The sequence below is a fragment of the Leucoraja erinacea genome, chromosome 21 (genome assembly GCF_028641065.1).
Source record: "Leucoraja erinacea ecotype New England chromosome 21, Leri_hhj_1, whole genome shotgun sequence".
Classification (NCBI taxonomy): domain Eukaryota; kingdom Metazoa; phylum Chordata; class Chondrichthyes; order Rajiformes; family Rajidae; genus Leucoraja; species Leucoraja erinaceus.
Genome location: NC_073397.1, coordinates 1501959 through 1520532, shown reverse-complemented (window position 1 = coordinate 1520532; position 18574 = coordinate 1501959). Strand labels below are relative to the sequence as shown.

The window sequence follows — 18574 nt, the reverse complement described above, 5'->3', positions numbered from 1 at the left end:
CGGCACGGAGTAGAAGGGCCCAGATGGCCGGTTTCCGTGCTGTAATTGTTATATGGTTATAAGACGATTATTTGCAGTCATAACCGGCTGTGTTTCGTGATAACTGGATTACATTTACCGTTTCCGATAACAAGCTCATAGATTCAGTCAAAAAAATGAATCAATATTTCCCATGTTAGTAATAACAAGATAAAACACTGGAAACTGCACAAGAAAGCACAGCAGTGAGTTAGAATTTTAAGATCTCGTGATCCAAATAGGAATTGTGTTTGCATTGCCCAACTCAATCTCCCAAGTTTATATTAACCCTATGGAATGTGCAGCGTTACTAACAGATTGAAATTTTGAATAAAGCGAGGGACTTAAGATAGCCTATTAGAAATGATGAAATAATTTTACATTCAGGGCTCACAATTAATCAAAAAGTACATATCATAAAACACCCGCACTTACCTTCAAATCCTTGGTTAAGTAAATCTTTTCTGTTAGGGCACAATAATGCATTTCCAAACACGAGGTCCAAGCAGCAGAGCAAAAGGTGGTAAGAATTTACAAGGTCATCACCAATCATACGGAAGTTTCCTGAAAAACAATAATGCAGTAACACAAAATGATATGAAGTTAGACATGGATTAGGCAGCATCTCTAGAGAAAAATAATACGTGACCCTATTTTAGGTCGGAACACTTCTTCTTTTTACAGATGTTGCCCAGGTGGCTTCATGCAGCATTTTCTGCTTTTATTTTTTAGTAATTTAACCATCCATTCTTTTAGTGGAAATATAGTTATCATAGATGAAATGTTATAAAGAAAATATTCCTTGCAATATCAAAATATTGCTCATTTATCCAGGGGAGACAAGTACAAAAGCAGAGGGCATAGCTTTAAGGTGAGAGATGGAAGGGACTCAAGGGGCAACCTTCCCACACAGAGGGTGACAGGTGTGGAAGGAGATGCCAGAAGAAGTGGTTATGGCAGGTATGGATCATTGACATTTACAAGACACTTGGACAGGTATGTAGGCAGGAAAGATTGGGAGGGATATGGGTCAAGCATAGGCAAGTAGAACTAGCTCAGCTACTTGGTCAGCATGAACAAGCTGGGCCGAAGGGCCCATTTCCATGTTATAGCTATTTATTAGCATATGCAACTGACTGGATATAAATGCACAGAAGTGGAGGTTTAGGAACTCTGACACTTAAGAAGCATTTAGACAGGTACATGGATAGGATAGGTTTAGAGGGATATGAGCCAAACACAAGCAGGTGGGACTGGTGTAGATGGGGCATGTTGGCCGATGTGGGCAAATTTCCATCCCATATAACTCTATGACGCCTGGGTGGACAAAGTTGACACGTGGAACGTATGAATATTGGAAAAGAGGGCAGGGGGGGTTTATCCAACATATTTATCTATCTTTACTCTTCAATGTACATCAGCAACAGATAAAAAATGAAAATGGTGGAAATGGTCACCATAGTTAATGTCACAGGATTAGATCTTCACTTGTTGTTATCAGCTTATGAATCTAAATCTATAAATTCCTGCTTCACACATCACCAAGCTATTTCCTGGCAATTTCCCGTTTTCCCAACTTTTAACCATATAACCGCATAACAATTACAGCAAGGAAACAGGCCATCTCGGCCCTTCTAGTCCGTGCCGAACATTTATTCTCCCCTAGTCCCATCTACCTGCACGCAGACCATAACCCTCCATTCCTTTCCCGTCCATATACCTGTCCAATTTATTTTTAAATTATAAAATCGAACCTGCCTCCACCACTTCCACTGGAAGCTCATTCCACACAGCTACCACTCTCTGAGTAAAGAAGTTCCCCCTCATGTTACCCCTAAACTTCTGTCCCTTAATTCTCAAATCACGTCCTCTTGTTTGAAACTTCCCTACTCTCAATGGGAAATGCTTATCCACATCAATTCTGTCTATCCCTCTCATCATTTTAAAAACCTCTATTGTCTCTGACCCATTGTCTCTGCTTGTTCGTGCCCCACCGAACTCATCTCCACATACCTTGACTCCATACTATCCCCCCTTGGTCAAATCCCTTCCCACCTATGTTCTAGACACCTCAGACACTCTCCGCCGCCTCCGCACATTCCACTCTCTAGGCCCTCACCCTCAACAACTTTAAGTTTGACTCCTCCCATTTCCTCCAAACACAAGGCGTAGCTATGGGCACACGCATGGGCCCCAGCTACGCCTGCCTCTTTGTCGGGTACGTTGAACAATCCTTGTTCAATACGTACCAGGGCCCCATCCCCGACCTCTACCTCCGTTACATTGACGACTGCTTTGGGGCCACCTCCTGCACCCACACACAACTGACTGACTTCATCCACTTCACCACCAACTTCCATCCGGCACTCAAATACACCTGGACCATTTCCGACACTTCCCTACCATTCCTTGACCACACCATCTCCATCGCAGGGGACAGACTTCTGATCGACATACACTACAAACCAACGGACTCACATGGCTATCTGGACTACACGTCTTCCCATCCTGCCCCCTGTAAAGACTCCATCCCCTACTCCCAATTCCTCCGCCTACGCCGCATCTGTTCCCAGGATGAGACGTTCCACACCAGGGCATCGGAAATGTCCTTGTTCTTCAGGGAACGGGGATTCCCCTCCGCCACCATAGATGAGGCTCGCACCAGGGTCTCATCCATACCCCGCAACACTGCTCTCTCTCCACATCCCCGCACTCGCAACAAGGGCAGAGTCCCCCTAGTCCTCACCTTTCACCCCACCAGCCAGCAAATACTACAAATAATCCTCCGCCATTTCCGCCACCTCCAACGTGACCCCACCACTCGCCACATCTTCCCATCTCCCCCTATGTCTGCCTTCCGCAAAGACCGCTCCCTCCGCAACTCCCTTGTCAATTCTTCCCTTCCCTCCCGTACCACCCCCTCCCCGGGCACTTTCCGTTGCAACCGCAAGAAATACAACACCTGTCCCTTCACCCCCCCCCATCGACTCCATTCAAGGACCCAAGCAGTCGTTCCAGGTGCGACAAAGGTTCACCTGTATCTCCTCCAACCTCATCTACTGCATCCGCTGCTCTAGATGTCAGCTGATTTACATCGGGGAGACTAAGCGGAGGTTGGGCGATCGTTTCGCCGAACACCTCCGCTCAGTCCGCAATAACCTACCTGAACTCCCGGTGGCTCAACACTTCAACTCCCCCTCCCATTCCCAATCCGACCTCTCTGTCCTGGGTCTCCTCCATTGCCAGAGTGAGCAACACCGGAAATTGGAGGAACAGCACCTCATATTCCACCTGGGTTGCTTGCGTCCGGATGGCATGAACATTGAATTCTCCCAATTTTGCTAGCCCTTGCTGTCTCCTCCCCTTCCTTAACCCTCGAGCTGTCTCCTCCCATCCCCCCACCCTCAGGCTCCTCCTCCTCCCTTTTTCCTTCCTTCTCCCCCCCCACCCCCCATCAGTCTGAAGAAGGGTTTCGGCCCGCAACGTCGCCTATTTCCTTCGCTCCATAGATGCTGCTGCACCCGCTGAGTTTCTCCAGCATTTCTGTGTACCTTCTATACTCAATGCTCTGATTTATAAAGGCCAGCACACCAATAGCTTTCTTTACCACCCTATCTACATGTGATTCCACCTTCAGGGAACTATGCACAGTTATTCCTAGATCCCTCTGTTCAACTGCATTCCTCAATTCACTACCATTTACCATGTACGTCCTATTTTGATTTGTCCTGCCAAGATGTAGCACTTCACACTTATCAGCATTAAACTCCATCTGTCATCTTTCAGCCCACTCTTCCAAATGGCCTAAATCTCTCTGTAGACTTTGAAAATCTACTTAATTATCCACGCCACCTAACTTAGTATCATCTGCATACTTACTAATCCAATTTACCACACCATCGTCCAGATCATTGATGTACAAGACAAACAACAGTGGACCCAACACAGATCCCCGAGGCACCCCCACTAATCACCGGCCTCCAACCTGACAAACAGCCATCCACCATTACTCTCTGGCATCTTCCATTCAGCCACTGTTGAATCCATCTTGCTATTCCACCATTATTACCCAACAATTGAACCTTCTTAACCAACCCTCCATGTGGAACCTTGTCAAAGGCCTTACTGAAGTCCATACAGACATAGAAAATAGGTGCAGGAGTAGGCCATTCGGCCCTTCGAGCCTGTACCGCCATTCGATATGATCATGGCTGATCATCCAACTCAGTATCCCATCCCTGCCTTCTCTCCATACCCCCTGATCCCTTTAGCCACAAGGGCCACATCTAACTCCCTCTTAAATATAGCCAATGAACTGGCCTCAACTACCTTCTGTGGCAGGGAATTCCACAGATTCACCACTCTCTGTGTAAAAAATGATTTTCTCATCTTGGTCCTAAAAGACTTCCCTCTTATCCTTAAACTGTGACCCCTAGTTCTGGAACATTCTCCGCTTTACCCTCATCAATTTCCCTAACCTCTTCAAAAAATTCAGGAAGATTAGTCAAACATAACCTTCCAGGCACAAATCCATGTTGACTGTTCCTAATCCGACCCTGCTTATCCAGATGCTTATATATATTATCTCTAAGTATCCTTTCCATTAATTTGCCCACCAGTGACATCAAACTAACAGGTCTACAATTGCCAGGTTTACTCTTAGAACCCTTTTTAAACAATGGAACAACATGTGCAGTACGCCAATCCTCCGGCACCATTCCCGTTTCTAATGACATTTGAAATATTTCTGTCATAGCCCCTGCTATTTCTACACTAACTTCCCTCAATGTCCGAGGGAATATCCCGACAGGACCTGGCGACTTATCCACTTTTATATTTTTCAAAAGTGTCAGTACTTCCTCTTCTTTGAATCTCATAGTTTCCATAACTACTCTACTTGTTTCACTTACCTCACATAATTCAATATTCTTCTATTTGGTGAATACCGAAGAAAACAAATTGTTCAATATCTCCCCCATCTCTTTTGGCTCTGCAGATAGCTGTCCACTCTGACTCTCTAATGGACCAATTATATCCCTCGTCCCCCTTTTATCTGGGAAAATCATAATGTGAAAGGTTCAGATGGGGTGCAATTTCCCAAAAGTGTTCCGGTGCTTTCTCCAGCAATATGTAGAGAACCTCACATGTGTGAGGGCAACACTTGATCTAGTCGGGAGGGCAAGTGAATGAAGAGTTTGTGGAAGAGTCTTTTGGGATCAGTGACCACTGTTTGATTAGGTTTAAGATAGTTATGGATAGGGATAGAGAGGGTCCACGTGTTAAAATGCTAAATTGGAGCAAGGCCGACTTTGAGGATTTGAGAGAAGGTCTTGCTCAAGTTGACTGAAGTAGTTTGTTTGAGGGGAAAGGAACATCGGCCAAGTGGGATGTTTTTAAAAATGTGCTGACAAAAGCTCACGATTGTACGTCCCTGTTAGAGTGGGGGGCAAGGCAGGCAAACGTAAGGAAGCTTGGTTCTCGAGGGAAATTGAGGCATTGGTCAAACATAGGAAGGACGCATATGACAGGTATAGGCAGCTGGGATTAAGTGCATCCCTGGAGGAGTTTCAGGAACTAAGGATTAAACTAAAAAAAGAAATCAGAAGGGCAAAAAAGGGGCCAGGAGATAACTCTGGCGGATAGCATTAAGGGCAACCCCAAGAAATTTTAAAAATAAATAAGGGAGAAAAGGGTAACTAGAAAGTGAGTGGGACCCCTCAGGAATCAAAGCAGTCAACTCTGTGTGGAGACACAGATGGGCAAGGTCCTCAACAAGTATTTCTCCTCTGTATTTGGCAGGAGTATGGAGGAACTTGGGGCAGTCAATGGAAGTGTCTTTGAGAGCAGTCAGTGTTACCGTCAAAGAGGTGCTGAAGGTACGATGATGTATAGAGGTAGACAAATCTCCAGGGCCTGATCAGATATATCCGCGGACATTGTGGGAAACTAGAAAGGAGATTGCGGGATCTCTCGACAAGATTTACGAGTCGTCTTTAAATACAGGAGAGCTGCTGGAAGACTGGAGGGTGGAAAATGTTGTGCCTTTATTCAAGAAGGGCTGCAGGGAAAATGCTGTGAACTATACACCAGTGAGCTTAACATCTGTAATTGGAAAGTTACTAGAAAGCATTCTGAGGGATAGGATATACATGCATTTAGATGGACAAGGGCTGAATAGGGAGTTACCACCAGGGGCGCCACACAATAGCCGCCTCGCCAACGATCTGCCTGTCTTTTCATCTTTTTTTGTTACTTTTAATGTGATTTAAAAGTATGTGTTAATGTTCTCTGGTTTGTTTTATGTGGGTGGTGGGGGACGGGGGGAACTTTTTTCCCAATCTCTTACCTTGCCGGAGACACGATTGTTTTCCGGATCGTATCTCCGGTCGCTCTGCGGCCTAACATCATGGAGCTGGAGGCCTTGCTCGGGACTGATTTTGAGCCCCACCGCGGGGTCGTGGACTTACCATCGAAGCCGATCCCTTGCCTGCGGATTTCACCATCGAGGAGCTCGCAATCTTGGGTGGAGACCGATGTCGGGAAGCTCCAAACGACGCAGAAGGTTTTGCCCAGCCCCGACGCGGGGTCAGATCGCCCGGCGCGGGGAAGCTGAGATCCCCCCAATGCAGGAGCTTGATCACCCCGACATGAGGGCCCAAACGGCGCTGGCTACGGGAGCCAAGATCGCCCCGTCAACAGTAGGCTCGAGGCCCCCGACCGTGGAAGAACAAAGAAGGGAAGAGATTGAACTTTTTTTTGCCGTCCAACACAGTGAGGAATGTGGAGGAGTCATATGTTAAAATATATTTTGTGTGTTCTGTTGCATTTTCTTGGTACGACTGTATGGCAAATGAAATTCCTCGTATGTTGCAAAACATCCTTGGCTAATAAAGTATTATTATGATGATGATTATGAGTATTGTTTTGTAAGTGTGAGGTTGTCATAAATCTGATTTGAGTTTTTTTGAAGATGTGAGCAAATAGGTGAATGGACGGCAGAACTGTTGCATATATAGACTTCAGCAAAGCATTCGAAAATGTTCCGCATAGTAGGCTGCTCTGGAAGGTTAGATTGCATGGGTTCCAAGGAGAGCTAGCTGAATGGATAGAAAATTGGCTTCATGAAAAGAAGCAGACAATGATGGTGGAAGGTACACACAAAATGCTGGAGTAACTCAGCGGGTGAGGCAGCATCTCTGGAAAGGAATGGGCGATGTTTCTGTTCGAGACCCTTCTTCAGATTGACGTCAGGGGAGGGGGCGGGACAAAGATGGAATGTAGTTGGAGACAGTAAGACTAGCGGGAGAACTGGGAAGGGGACGGGGATGGAGAGAGAAAGCAAGGGCTATCTGAAGTTAGGGAAGTCAATGTTCATACCACTTCCCAAGCAAAATACGACGTGCTGTTCCTCCAATTTGCACTGGGTCTCACTCTTGACAATGGATGAGGCCCAGGACAGAAAGGTCAGATTGGGAATGGGGAATCGATGTGCTGGGCCACCGGGAGATCAGGTAGGTTAAGACGGACAGTGAAATGATCGCCAAGCCTGCGCTTGGTCTCGCCGATGTAGAGAAGTTGACACCTGGAACAGTGGATGCAGTAGATGAGGTTGGAGGTGGTGCAAGTGAACCTCTGCCTCACCTAGAAAGACTGTTTGGGTCCTTGGATGGAGTCGAGGGGGGGGAGGTAAAGGGACAGATGTTGCATCTCCTGCGGTTGCAGGGGAAAGTATCTGAGCGGTTTGGGTGGGAAGGAACGAGTTGAACAGGGAGTTTCGGAGGGAACGGTCTCTGCGGAAAGCAGAAAGGGGTGGAGATGGGAAGATGTGGCCAATAGTGGGATCCCGCTGTATGTGACGGCTGATGAGGTGGAAGCTGAGGACAAGTGGGTATTCTGTCCTTGATACGAATGGGGTGGGGGGGGGGGGGGGGGGGGGGGGGGAAGAGCAGAAATGCGGGATAAAGAGGAGACCCTAGTGAGAGCTTCATCTATAATGGAAGAGGGGAATCCCCGTTTCCTAAAGAATGAGGACATCTCTGATGGTATGAACCCTGGTGCGGAACATCTCATCCTTGGCGCAGATGCGGTGTAGACGGAGGAATTGGGAGTAGCAGATAGTCTTTACAGGAAGCAGGGTGGGAAGAAGTACAGTCAAGATAGCTATAGGAGTCAGTAGGTTTGCAGTAGATGTTGGTCAATAGTCTGTTTCCTGTGATGGAGACGGTGAGATCTAGAAACGGTTGGAAGATGTCAGAGATGGTCCGAGTGAATTTGAGTGCAGGATGGAAATTAGTGGTGAAGTTGATGCGGGGCTGGGGAACATTAACGTTGGAGGCTTTAGGGGGCAGAGAGCCGGAAGTGATGAAATCAGTAACGGTGCTTGAAATTAAGGCCTGGTGCTAGTCTGTGGGGTCATGTTTCAAAGATAAGTAGGAGGAGGTGTCTGTGAGCCATCCAGGGGTCCAAGAGGAGGGGGTCTGTTGGTGACGGGAGAAGGGGTCATCACTGGGCCAGGACTCCTTCCCACAGAAAAAGACTTGAAGGAAGAGGTGACGGAATAAGAGCTCTACATCGTGGCAGACACGGAACCCGTTGAGGTGGGGGCGGAGGGGAACAAAGGCGAGGCCTCTGCTGAGGACAGACCATTCCGAATCAGAAAGGGGGAGGTGGTGAACACGCGGCAAGGGTGGGGGTTGGGGTCGGAGGAAGGCAGGTGAGTAGATGGAGGCCGAAGCGATGTCTGTGGGGAGGGATGGTGGGTTTTCAGGAAGGAGAGGGACATGAGGACTGTTGTATGGGATGATCGTGGAAGGTTGTTTCTCGGACTGGAGGCCTGCGACTAGTGGTGTGCTTCAGGGTTCAGTGCTGGGCCAGTTACTGTTTGTCATCAATATCAATGATTGGGATGAGAACATACATGGCAAGATTAGCAAGTTTGCTGATGGTACAAATGTGGGTGGTTTGCAGATAGTGAAAATATTTGCGAAAAATTGCAGCAGGATCTTGATCAATTGGCCAGGTGGACTGAGGAATGGTTGATGGAATTTAGTAAAGAGAATGAGCGATGTTGCATTTGGGAAATTAAACATGGGCAAGACCTACACAGTGTTGTAGAGCAGAGTGATTATTGAGTATAGAAGTTGTGGCCTTCATCAGTCAGAGTATTGAGTATAGACGTTGGGAGGTCATGTTGCAGTTGTCAAAGACGTTGGTAAGGCCGTTTAGATTATTGTGTTCAGTTCTGGGCACCAAGTTATAGGAAAGGTGTTGTCAATCTGGAATGGGTACAGCGAAGATTTACGAAGGTGGTGCCAAGACTAGAGGGTCTGAGCTATCGAGAAAGGTTGAGTAGGCAGAGACTATTCCTTGGAGCGCAAGAGGATGAGGAGTGATCTTATTGAGCTGTATACATGAAAGGAATAGATTGGGAACATGCATAGAGTCTCTTGCCCAGAGTAGGTAAATCAAGGACCGGAGGATTCAGGTGAAGGTTTAAGGTGAAGGGGAAAAGATTTAATAGGAATCTGAGGGGTAATTTTTTTTCACACAAAGGATAGTGGGTGTATGGAACAAGCTGCCAGAGGTGGTCGTTGAGGCTGGGACTATCCCAACATTTAAGAAACAGTCGGACAGGCACATGGATGGGACAGGTTTGGAGGAATATGGGCCAAACCCGTGCAGGTGGGACTAGAGTAGCTGGGCAAGTTGAGCCGAAGGGCATGTTTCCACGCTGTATCACTCTATAACAACTGTAATGATAAACCAACCTAAAACACGATTAGATTGCAACTAAATACTTTGTTGTTTTATTAGAGATGGAAGGCAGAATATGTACGGTACTGATTCATGAGGCTGTTGCCGTGGCTGAGAAGGTACACTGAACAGGACAGATGGGACACTGGAGCTATGTTACCTTCAATAATGAGTTCTGATATAATAGAGATGGTGGCTTTATTTCCGATGGAGTGGCAGTAATGCATGATCTCAACAGGAACCCCACAGAACTAATGAGAGGGGAATAGAAACAAAATCTCTTACCTTTAATGTATACGAATAAGGTCCAGCAAAAACTAAAAGCATCTCTTACACTGCATGGAAGGCGCCTGTAAAAGAATCAAAATCACATTCTAAATACAATGGCCTATATATTTTGTGGAATTGTGCCAAGATTTGGTAGAGGAAGTGAAACACCTCTTTCTACATCCATTTGCATTTTTTCTCCTTCCGTATTATAGCATGCTCCCAAAAGCAATTACAGCCCAGAGTATCATAAAAATAACAGCTCCCTTTGGGCACTGCACTTCACATAATTAAATACCATTCAAAGGATTAGATTCTGAGCATTATCGGGCAATATTGCAGTGGAGGTTCAGAGCTGGCGAATGTGTAGGACGGAAGTGCAGATGCTGGTTTACACTGAAGATAGATACAAAATCCTGGAGTAACTTAGCGGGACAGGCTGGAGAGAACGAATGGGTGTTTTCACGCATTCCTTCTTTCCAGAGATGCTGCCTTTCCCTCAGAGCTGGCTTCTGGTTTCAAAACAGGTTAAAGTGGTACAAAAGCCCTCAGAAAAATTCAGCGCTGCCATGCTTTCCACACTGAGAGAATAAAGTGATACAAGACCAAGCAGGGAAGTGAGTAAGACACATCTGCCTGTAAGGCCATAGGAGCTAAACTTGTCTATCTTTTATGAATGTCTTCCTCGTGATTCTCAGTCCAGTGGACAGCACATCACTAGGTGCAGTGTTTTAAACCCGTAATTTGGCAAGTTTAAAGATGACCGTAGCTTTCTAAAATGAAAATGAAAATTAGCAAGACTAACGTACCTCTGTTTTCTGCTTCGCTGAAGCCGGGGCGGATCCTGGTGACGATTTTGAAACATATCCAAAAAGATAGGCTCAAATTTCCTGAATATAACAGTTGAAACTTCAAAATTCCTTTCCAACTGCTCTACTCGCTTTCGGAAGTCTTGGGATAAGTTTGCCATATCGGTCCATTTCTTCATCTTGCTGAAGAATTGAATTAGGCTATAAGAATGGCAGAAGATGAAAAGTTTGAAAACCAGCGAAATACCAAAATAATTGCTGTGCACTTTTAAAGTCCACAGCACACTAATGGGGCATCCACACTAACATTCCAATAACTCCAGATGGTGGCGGAGACGGTGACGAGGAAAGTGAGTGACAATGAACAGAGCTTCTGAGAGTGCCCTACAGTTTCATGATCAGTTCGGGAAGTGGCGACCTTAGGTCTTGGAAGCAAAGGGATGGTGAGGGAGGTTGTAGGAAGGAACTGCAGATGCTGGTTTACACACAAGATAGGCACAAAATGCTGGAGGAACTCAGCGGGACAGGCTGTTTCTGTGGATAGAAGGAATGGGTGACATTTTGGGTCGAGGCCCTTCTTCAGACAGAATCAGAGGAGAGGGAGATACAGAGATATGGAAGTGCAAGTTGTGAAAATGAGACATCAGGGGATAAGGTGCAAGGAAAACGTAGAATTGAGCAGTTAGCTTGGAAAAGTTGACAGCAATACAGAGATAAAATTAATCAGGGGGACAGTCAGACTGGTCAGATGGAGAAAGAGGGAAAGCAAGGGTTACTGCAAGTTAGAAAAGTAAATATTCAAACCATTGTGATGCAAGCTGCCCAAGCAAAATATGAGGTGTTGTTTCTCCAATTTGCATCTGACAGCAGAGGAGGCCCAGGACAGAAGGGACAGTATGGGAATGGGAGTTGAAGTGCTTAGTAACTGGCAGATCAGGTAGGTTTAGGCGGACCGATCGGAGGTGTTCATCAAAACGATTGCCGAGTCTGCGGTTGGTGTCCACACCTGGAACAGCGGATACTTTGTGGAGTGGAGTGCACACAATAACCTCCATCTCAACACCACAAAAACGAAGGAGATAGTTGTGGATTTCAGGAGGGGGAGGAGGAGGACTCAACCAACACCAATCACCATCAGGGGCACTGAGGTGGAGGTAGTCGCCAACCACAGGTACCTTGGTGTGTAGCTTGACAGTGAGCTGGACTGGAAGAGTCATATGGAGGCGGTGTACAGGAAGGGACAAAGTCAACTGTATTTTTTAAGGAGGCTAAGGTCATTCAACATCTGCCAACCCCTACTGTGCAGTGCCTACCATTCAGTGGTGACCAGTGCTCTGTTTTTCCTGTAAAGGATTATTAAATCACTGTAATTTCCTGTAAAGGATTATTAAAGGTTATTTTACAGTAGGAGTGGACCTCTGCCTCACCTGAAAAGACTGTCGGGGTCCTTGGATGGAGGAGGTATAGGGATAGGTGTTGAATCTCCTGTGGTTGCAGGGGAAAGTACCTGGGGAGGGGGGTGGTTTGGGTGTGAAGGGACGAGTTAACCAGGGAGTTGCGGAGGGAACAGTCTCTGCAGAAAGCAGAGATGATGGAAAGATGTAGCTAATGGTGGGATCCGGTTGGAGGTGGCAAAAATGTCGGAGAATTATGTGCTGTGTGTGTCGGTTGATGGGGTGAAATGTGAGGACTACTGGACTCTGTCTCTGTTGCGACTCGGGGGAGGGGGAGCAAGAGTGGAGCTGCAGGATATCGAGGAGGCCCTTGTGAGGGCCTCATCTATGATGGAAGATGGGGATCCCACCGTTCTCTAAAGATTACTCTTGAAGTGAGGAAATTTACCGAGTACAAAGAGGGGCACCCCAGTACCCTAAAGAATGAGGACATCTCAGATATCCTGGTATGGAACTCATCTTGGGCGCAGATGCGGCGTAGACGGAGGAAATGGGAGTAGGGGGATAGAGTATTTGCAGAAGGCAGGGTGGGAAGAAGTGACGTTTAGACAGTTGCGGGAGTCAGTAAGTTAAATAGATGTCAGTCTATCTCCTGTGATGGAGACGGTGAGATCAAGAAACGGTTGGGAGATGTTGGAGATGGTCCAAGTGAATTTAAGTGCAGGAATGAAATTAGTTAATGAAGTCCGTGAGTTCTGCAGGCGGTAGCCCCGATGCAGTCGTCAATGTAGCAGAAATAGAGTTCAGGAATAAGACCAGCATACACCTGGAACAGGGATTGTTCGAAGTACCCAACAAAGATGCAGGCATAGCTGGGGCCCAGGCGAGTGCCCATGGCTGCGCCTTGGATTTGGAGGAAGCTGGAGAAGTCGACGGAAAAGTCATTAAGTGCGAGGACCATCTCTGCTTGGCAAGGGAGAGCGTTGCTAGTGGGAATTTGGCAGATTTTGCGGTCGAGGAAGAAATGGAGGGCTTTAAGACCGTCCTAGTGGGAGATGGAGGCAGAGGGCGGTGGCAATGTGTCGTTCTACTACAGCATGTGCTTCCATTAGCTAACGGTTTTTAACACTGTTTATCGATAATGCTTTGCAAGTACAATCGTTCCCCAACTTTTGTTCGTTCGTTTCTTCAATTCTACCAACTATTGGTCCTTCATTGTAATACTATATTTTCACCGTTCTACATTTTCCTGGGAAGGTTAAGGTGGAACATTAGTTCAGATTCTACTCAAATTATAGTCCAGAATACAATTGGCTACCCCGCAGTTTTGCATACTATAAAATATCAATTTAACAGAATGTAATCAATAATCCTGCCCTTAACTGAGATAACATTTGAGGCTAATTTGAAACTAAAGATGTATCAGCTACAGTCACAGCAGAGGTAAATTCCAACTTTCCAATTGCAAAATGTAGATAGAAATCCCATTGTACTTAAAACCACAAAGTTGAGTGTTCTTTCAAATTACTCAGTCAGGACCAAGTGTCAGTCTTATAAACATCAGTATTGTACCTTGCCAGACACAAGGAAGTGGAATGTACCTAATGCCTACTTCTAGCTTGGGAACATGGGATGATTGTTACCTTAACTTTGACGAGCGAAGAATTCTTGTCAACGAAACACCATTCCCTTCCATCGTCCCCTTGCCGACAGTTGGGGTGATGCTTTTTTCGACATGCCACATATAGAGCACAAGCCAGCCAATGTAGAGTTTCTCCCTGAAAAAAATAGGTTGATAAAAACACTGTAGATAGACACAAATGCCAGAGTAACTCAGCAGGTCAGACAGCATCTCTGGAGAGAAGGAATGGGTGACGTTTCGGGACGAGACCCTTCTTCAGAATGAGAGGGAAATGAGAGGTATAGACGGAGATGTAGCGAGATATAAAACAAATGAATGCAAGATATGCAAAAAAGTAGTGATGATGAGGAAACAGGCAATTGTTAGCTGTCTGCTTGGTGAGAATGAGAAGCTGGTGCGATGGGTGGGGGAGGGAATGCAGGGGTTACTTGAAGTTAGAGAAATCAATATTCTCAATATCAATACCACTAGGTTGTAAGCTGCCCAAGCGAAATATGAGATGCTGTTCCTCCAATTTGTGTTTAGCCTCACTTTGACAATGGAGGAGGCCTAGGGCAGAAAGGTCAGTATGGGATGGGAAGGGGAATTAAAATGTTTGGCAACCGGGAGATCAGGTAGGTCCAGGCAGACTGAGCAAAGGTGCTCAGTGAAACGATCGCCCAGTCTACGTTTTGTCTCGCCGTTGTACAAGAGTAAGAAAAACACTGGCACTTCAGGGTGGTGAATCTGTGGAATTCTTTGCCACAGAAGGCTGTGGAGGCAAAGCCAGTTGATATATTTAAGGCAGAGATAGATTCTTAATTAGTACGGGTGTCAGAATTTAAGGAGAAGGCAGGAGAATGGGGTTAGGATGGAGAGATAGATCAGCCACGATTGAAAGGCAGAGTTAACTTGAGGGACCGAATGGCCTAATTCTGCTCTTATCACATAAATCACAGATAATGCCAAAAGTTCTGCAATGAACAACTAACACTAATTTCGATAGGAGTCACGAATAATGAACGGATTCTTTATAGCCTGTAAACATGCCCACCAGAAGAAACATGAACTTGCTGGGATTTTGGTGAAGATATCGATACTAGGATTGTGTCCCCATTAATTGTGGAGCAGGATCTACAGCAATAGCCACACAGGGGGAAATGTGCCCTTTGCTCCACCATGTCCATACTAACCATAAAAGCACCAATTGAGAATAATTCCATTTCCCACAGATTTCTATGCCATTGCCTTTCAAGTGCTCATAAAGTTGCTTCTTAAATGTTGGGGGAAGAACCTACCTCTATTATTTCCTCAAACAGTTTGCACCACATTTGAACTACACTATGGGTGAAAAGAATTATTCTACAAACCTCCTACCCTGAATCTTAATTCTACCCCAGACAACATTCCGGTGAATTCCCTTTGTTTAATGGACTCACATCCTTCCTGGTGTGGCAACCATAACTGTGCACACTACTCCAGCTTTGGACATAGAACATAGAAAATAGGTGCAGGAGTAGGCCATTCGGCACTCTGAGCCAGCACCGCCATTCAATATGATCATCCAAAATCAGTACCCCATTTCTGCTCGATTCCATTAGCCCCAAGAGCTAAATCTAAAAGCCCTGTCCCATGGTAAGAGTTCATTCCAAGAGCTCTCCCGAGTTTGCCCTGATTCGAACTTGGAGATTTACGGTAATGGCCACTTGTCGGTACTCGGGGCTCTCGTGGACATTTTTCAACATGTTGAAAAATCTTCGCGAATCTTCCCGTGCTTACCTGCCATTAGCTAGACTTCCTGAGGACCCGCCGTTATCGTTATGAGCCGCTAAGAGACTTCCCCGAGCTCCAACGTACAGGCTACGTTCATTCTCCGTACTTACCACGAGTTTGATTTTTTTAAAACTCGGGAGAGCTCTTGGAATGAACTTGCACCGAGGGACAGGGCTATTACCCTCTCTTAAACATCCATTGAATTGGCCCCCACTTCCTTCAGTGGCAGAGAATTCCACAGATTCACAACTCTCTGGCTGAAAACGTTTTTTCCCCCCGTCTCAGGCCTAAATGGCCAACCCCTTATTCTTAAACTGTGCCTCCTGGTTCTGGACTCCCCAACATACGGAACATTTCCCCTGCATCTAGCGTGTCCTATCTTTTAAGAACTGTATACGTTTCTATAAGATCCCCTCTCATCCTTCTAAATACCAGTGAATACAAGCCCAGTCAACCCATTCTTTCATCATATATCTGTCCCACCATCGCGGGAATTAACATGGTGAACCTACACTGCACTCCCTCAATACCAATAATGTCCTTCCTTGAATTAGGAGACCAAAATTGCACATAATACTCCAGCTGCGGTCTCTCCAGGGCAATGTACAGGGACAGGGCCCAAGCCCCAAACTGCAGTAGGACCTCCTTGCTCCTAAATTCAAATCCTCTCGCAATGAAGGCCAACATGCCACTGCATGCTTACTTTCAGTGACTGATGTACAAGCACACCCAGGTCTTGTTGCACCTCCCCTTTTCATAATCTGACACCATTCAGATAATAATCAGCCTTTCTGTTCTTGCCACCAAAGTGGATAACCTCAAATTTATGCACATTATAAGAATGGCCTAATTCTACTCCTATCACTTATGGCCCAGAAAGCACAACAATGCCTCAACTTCCTCAGAAGACTAAGGAAATTCACCATGTCTCCAATGACTCCTGCCAATTATTATAGATGCATCATATCTGATTGGGATGCATCAGAGCTTGGTTTCGGAACTGCTCTGCCCAAGACTGCCAGAAACTGCAGAGTTATGAAACTCTAAGTCACAAACCAGCCTCCCCGCCCAACATCCATCAACCACGTATACATCATGCTACTTTTGTAAAGCACCAAGGACAACTCATAACCTGGCCATCCTCTCTTCTCCTCTCCCTCATCGGCCAGAAGATACAAAAGCTTTAATGCATGTACTACCAGATTCAAGAACAGCTTCTTCCCTGCTATATTATCAGGCTCTTGAACACACCACTCATAAGACAAGGATTCATTCCCGATCTCTCAATCTACCCCGTGTAGGAAAGAACTGCAGATGCTGATTTAAATCGAAAGTCAGACTTAAAATGCTGGAGTAACTCATTTTACCTGGAGTTGCTCCAGCAGTTTGAGTCTACTCTCAATCTACCCTGTGTGCACTCACACTTTAAAAAAAAACCTGCACTTTCCATGTAGCTGTTATAATGCTGAATATAGTGTGTTTCCTTTCTGTTTTTGTACTACCTTTGTGGTACAATGGCACCGATGCATGGTATGATTATTTTGGATAGCACATGAAACTAAGGTTTTCACTGTATCTCAGTAGATGCGAAAGTAATACTGGATATCAATACCACGCCTTCTACTAATTCTCCATCACTGTTACACTAACACCTCTACACACCTGTACATTTTTTTTTTTTTTGCTGGATAAACTTGTTGAAGGGGTACTGTTGTCAATTGTTCCAATTTTTGAAATAGTCTTGATTGGACCAAATATTGATAATTGATCCAAGCTGCAATAATCCAGATACTGACCTAGCACATAACGGCTGCTTCTGGACAGTAATCAGGCCATTGTAATTATTGACCACTGACCCTCTCCCCAGTCCCTCTCCTCCCATCCATCCATCCATTCTTTCCTCAATCCCACACCATCCATCAGGATGTAGGCTCTATCTCCATCCCAAAAACCTCACCTGACTTCCAAATATAGGTCCTGCTTTCATAACCACTTGCCCCCACCATCAGGGTTCAGGTGCTCTTGCATCATCCACAACCCCCTGACCTTTCCACTGTTCTGATACTACTATTCTCACCGCCATAACCCATTCTCTCCGCCACACTGTCCCTATCTTTCCGTGCCCTCGTGACCTACACCCCTTCTTTAGATCCTGGGACAGGTACCCACTCACAATCTCCTTCACCTCCCACCCAGCCCTCCTTACAGGGGGCACGACCCACCACCCCCTCATTCTGGGGAGGGGGGGCAGGGACAGAGACTCTGGGTGAGAGGGAGACAGGAACCACACTCACTACAGAGTCCTCCCACTACATCCTCACCATCAGGGACCTACCCCTCCCCTCACCCCCATGCCCTGACCGCAGCCCCTCTCCCTGACAGCCCCAGGATCTCCTCGTCCCCTCACTGCGGGTCATTCTCACCCGGGATCTCCCCACCTTCAGGATCCCCCCCCCCGATCCCTCCTCTCAACCCCAAGCTCCTCTTCTATCCTCTGCCCTGAACGCAGCCTCCCTCTCCCTGACATCCCCAGGACCCCCTCACCCCGCGTGACTGTCACTCCCCCACCCCCCACCCTCAGCATCTCATGTCCCCCACCTCCAGGGTGTAGGTGCTGCCGATGCGCTGGAAGCTGCCCCAAGCCTCGGCGCCCGTCTCCGGGTCCAGGTTCAAGTCCTGGCAGAGTTTGTCGAAGCTCTCGCTGGCCTTCCGCTCCTCGCCGCTCGGCATAGCTGTGCCGCGGACAGCAGCAGCAGCAGCAGCAGCAGCAGCAGCAGCAGCAGCAGCAACAGTGGCCCGGTCCCGGCCCAGTCCAGCCCCGGCCCCGCGATCTCCGGCAACTTTGCGCCGGTTTTTGCTCCGGTTTAAATCCCTGTGCGGCCACGATCCCAGCCTGCCCCGCGCGCCAGTGGCGCCAAAACCGCGTCGCACCCGCTGGC

The 18574-nt window shown here is 46.8% G+C and overlaps 1 protein-coding gene across 1 annotated transcript in view; it reads right to left on the bottom strand.

The window, feature by feature from the left end:
• The window catches only part of rbl1 (retinoblastoma-like 1 (p107)), a 59513-nt gene extending 40939 nt beyond the window's left edge, over positions 1-18574 (bottom strand). The window contains 6 exon segments of the mRNA XM_055651963.1: positions 454-582; positions 10057-10121; positions 10848-11048; positions 13885-13967; positions 13969-14019; positions 18234-18574. Coding sequence (XP_055507938.1) covers positions 454-582; positions 10057-10121; positions 10848-11048; positions 13885-13967; positions 13969-14019; positions 18234-18365 — 661 coding nt within the window. The 5' untranslated portion in view covers positions 18366-18574.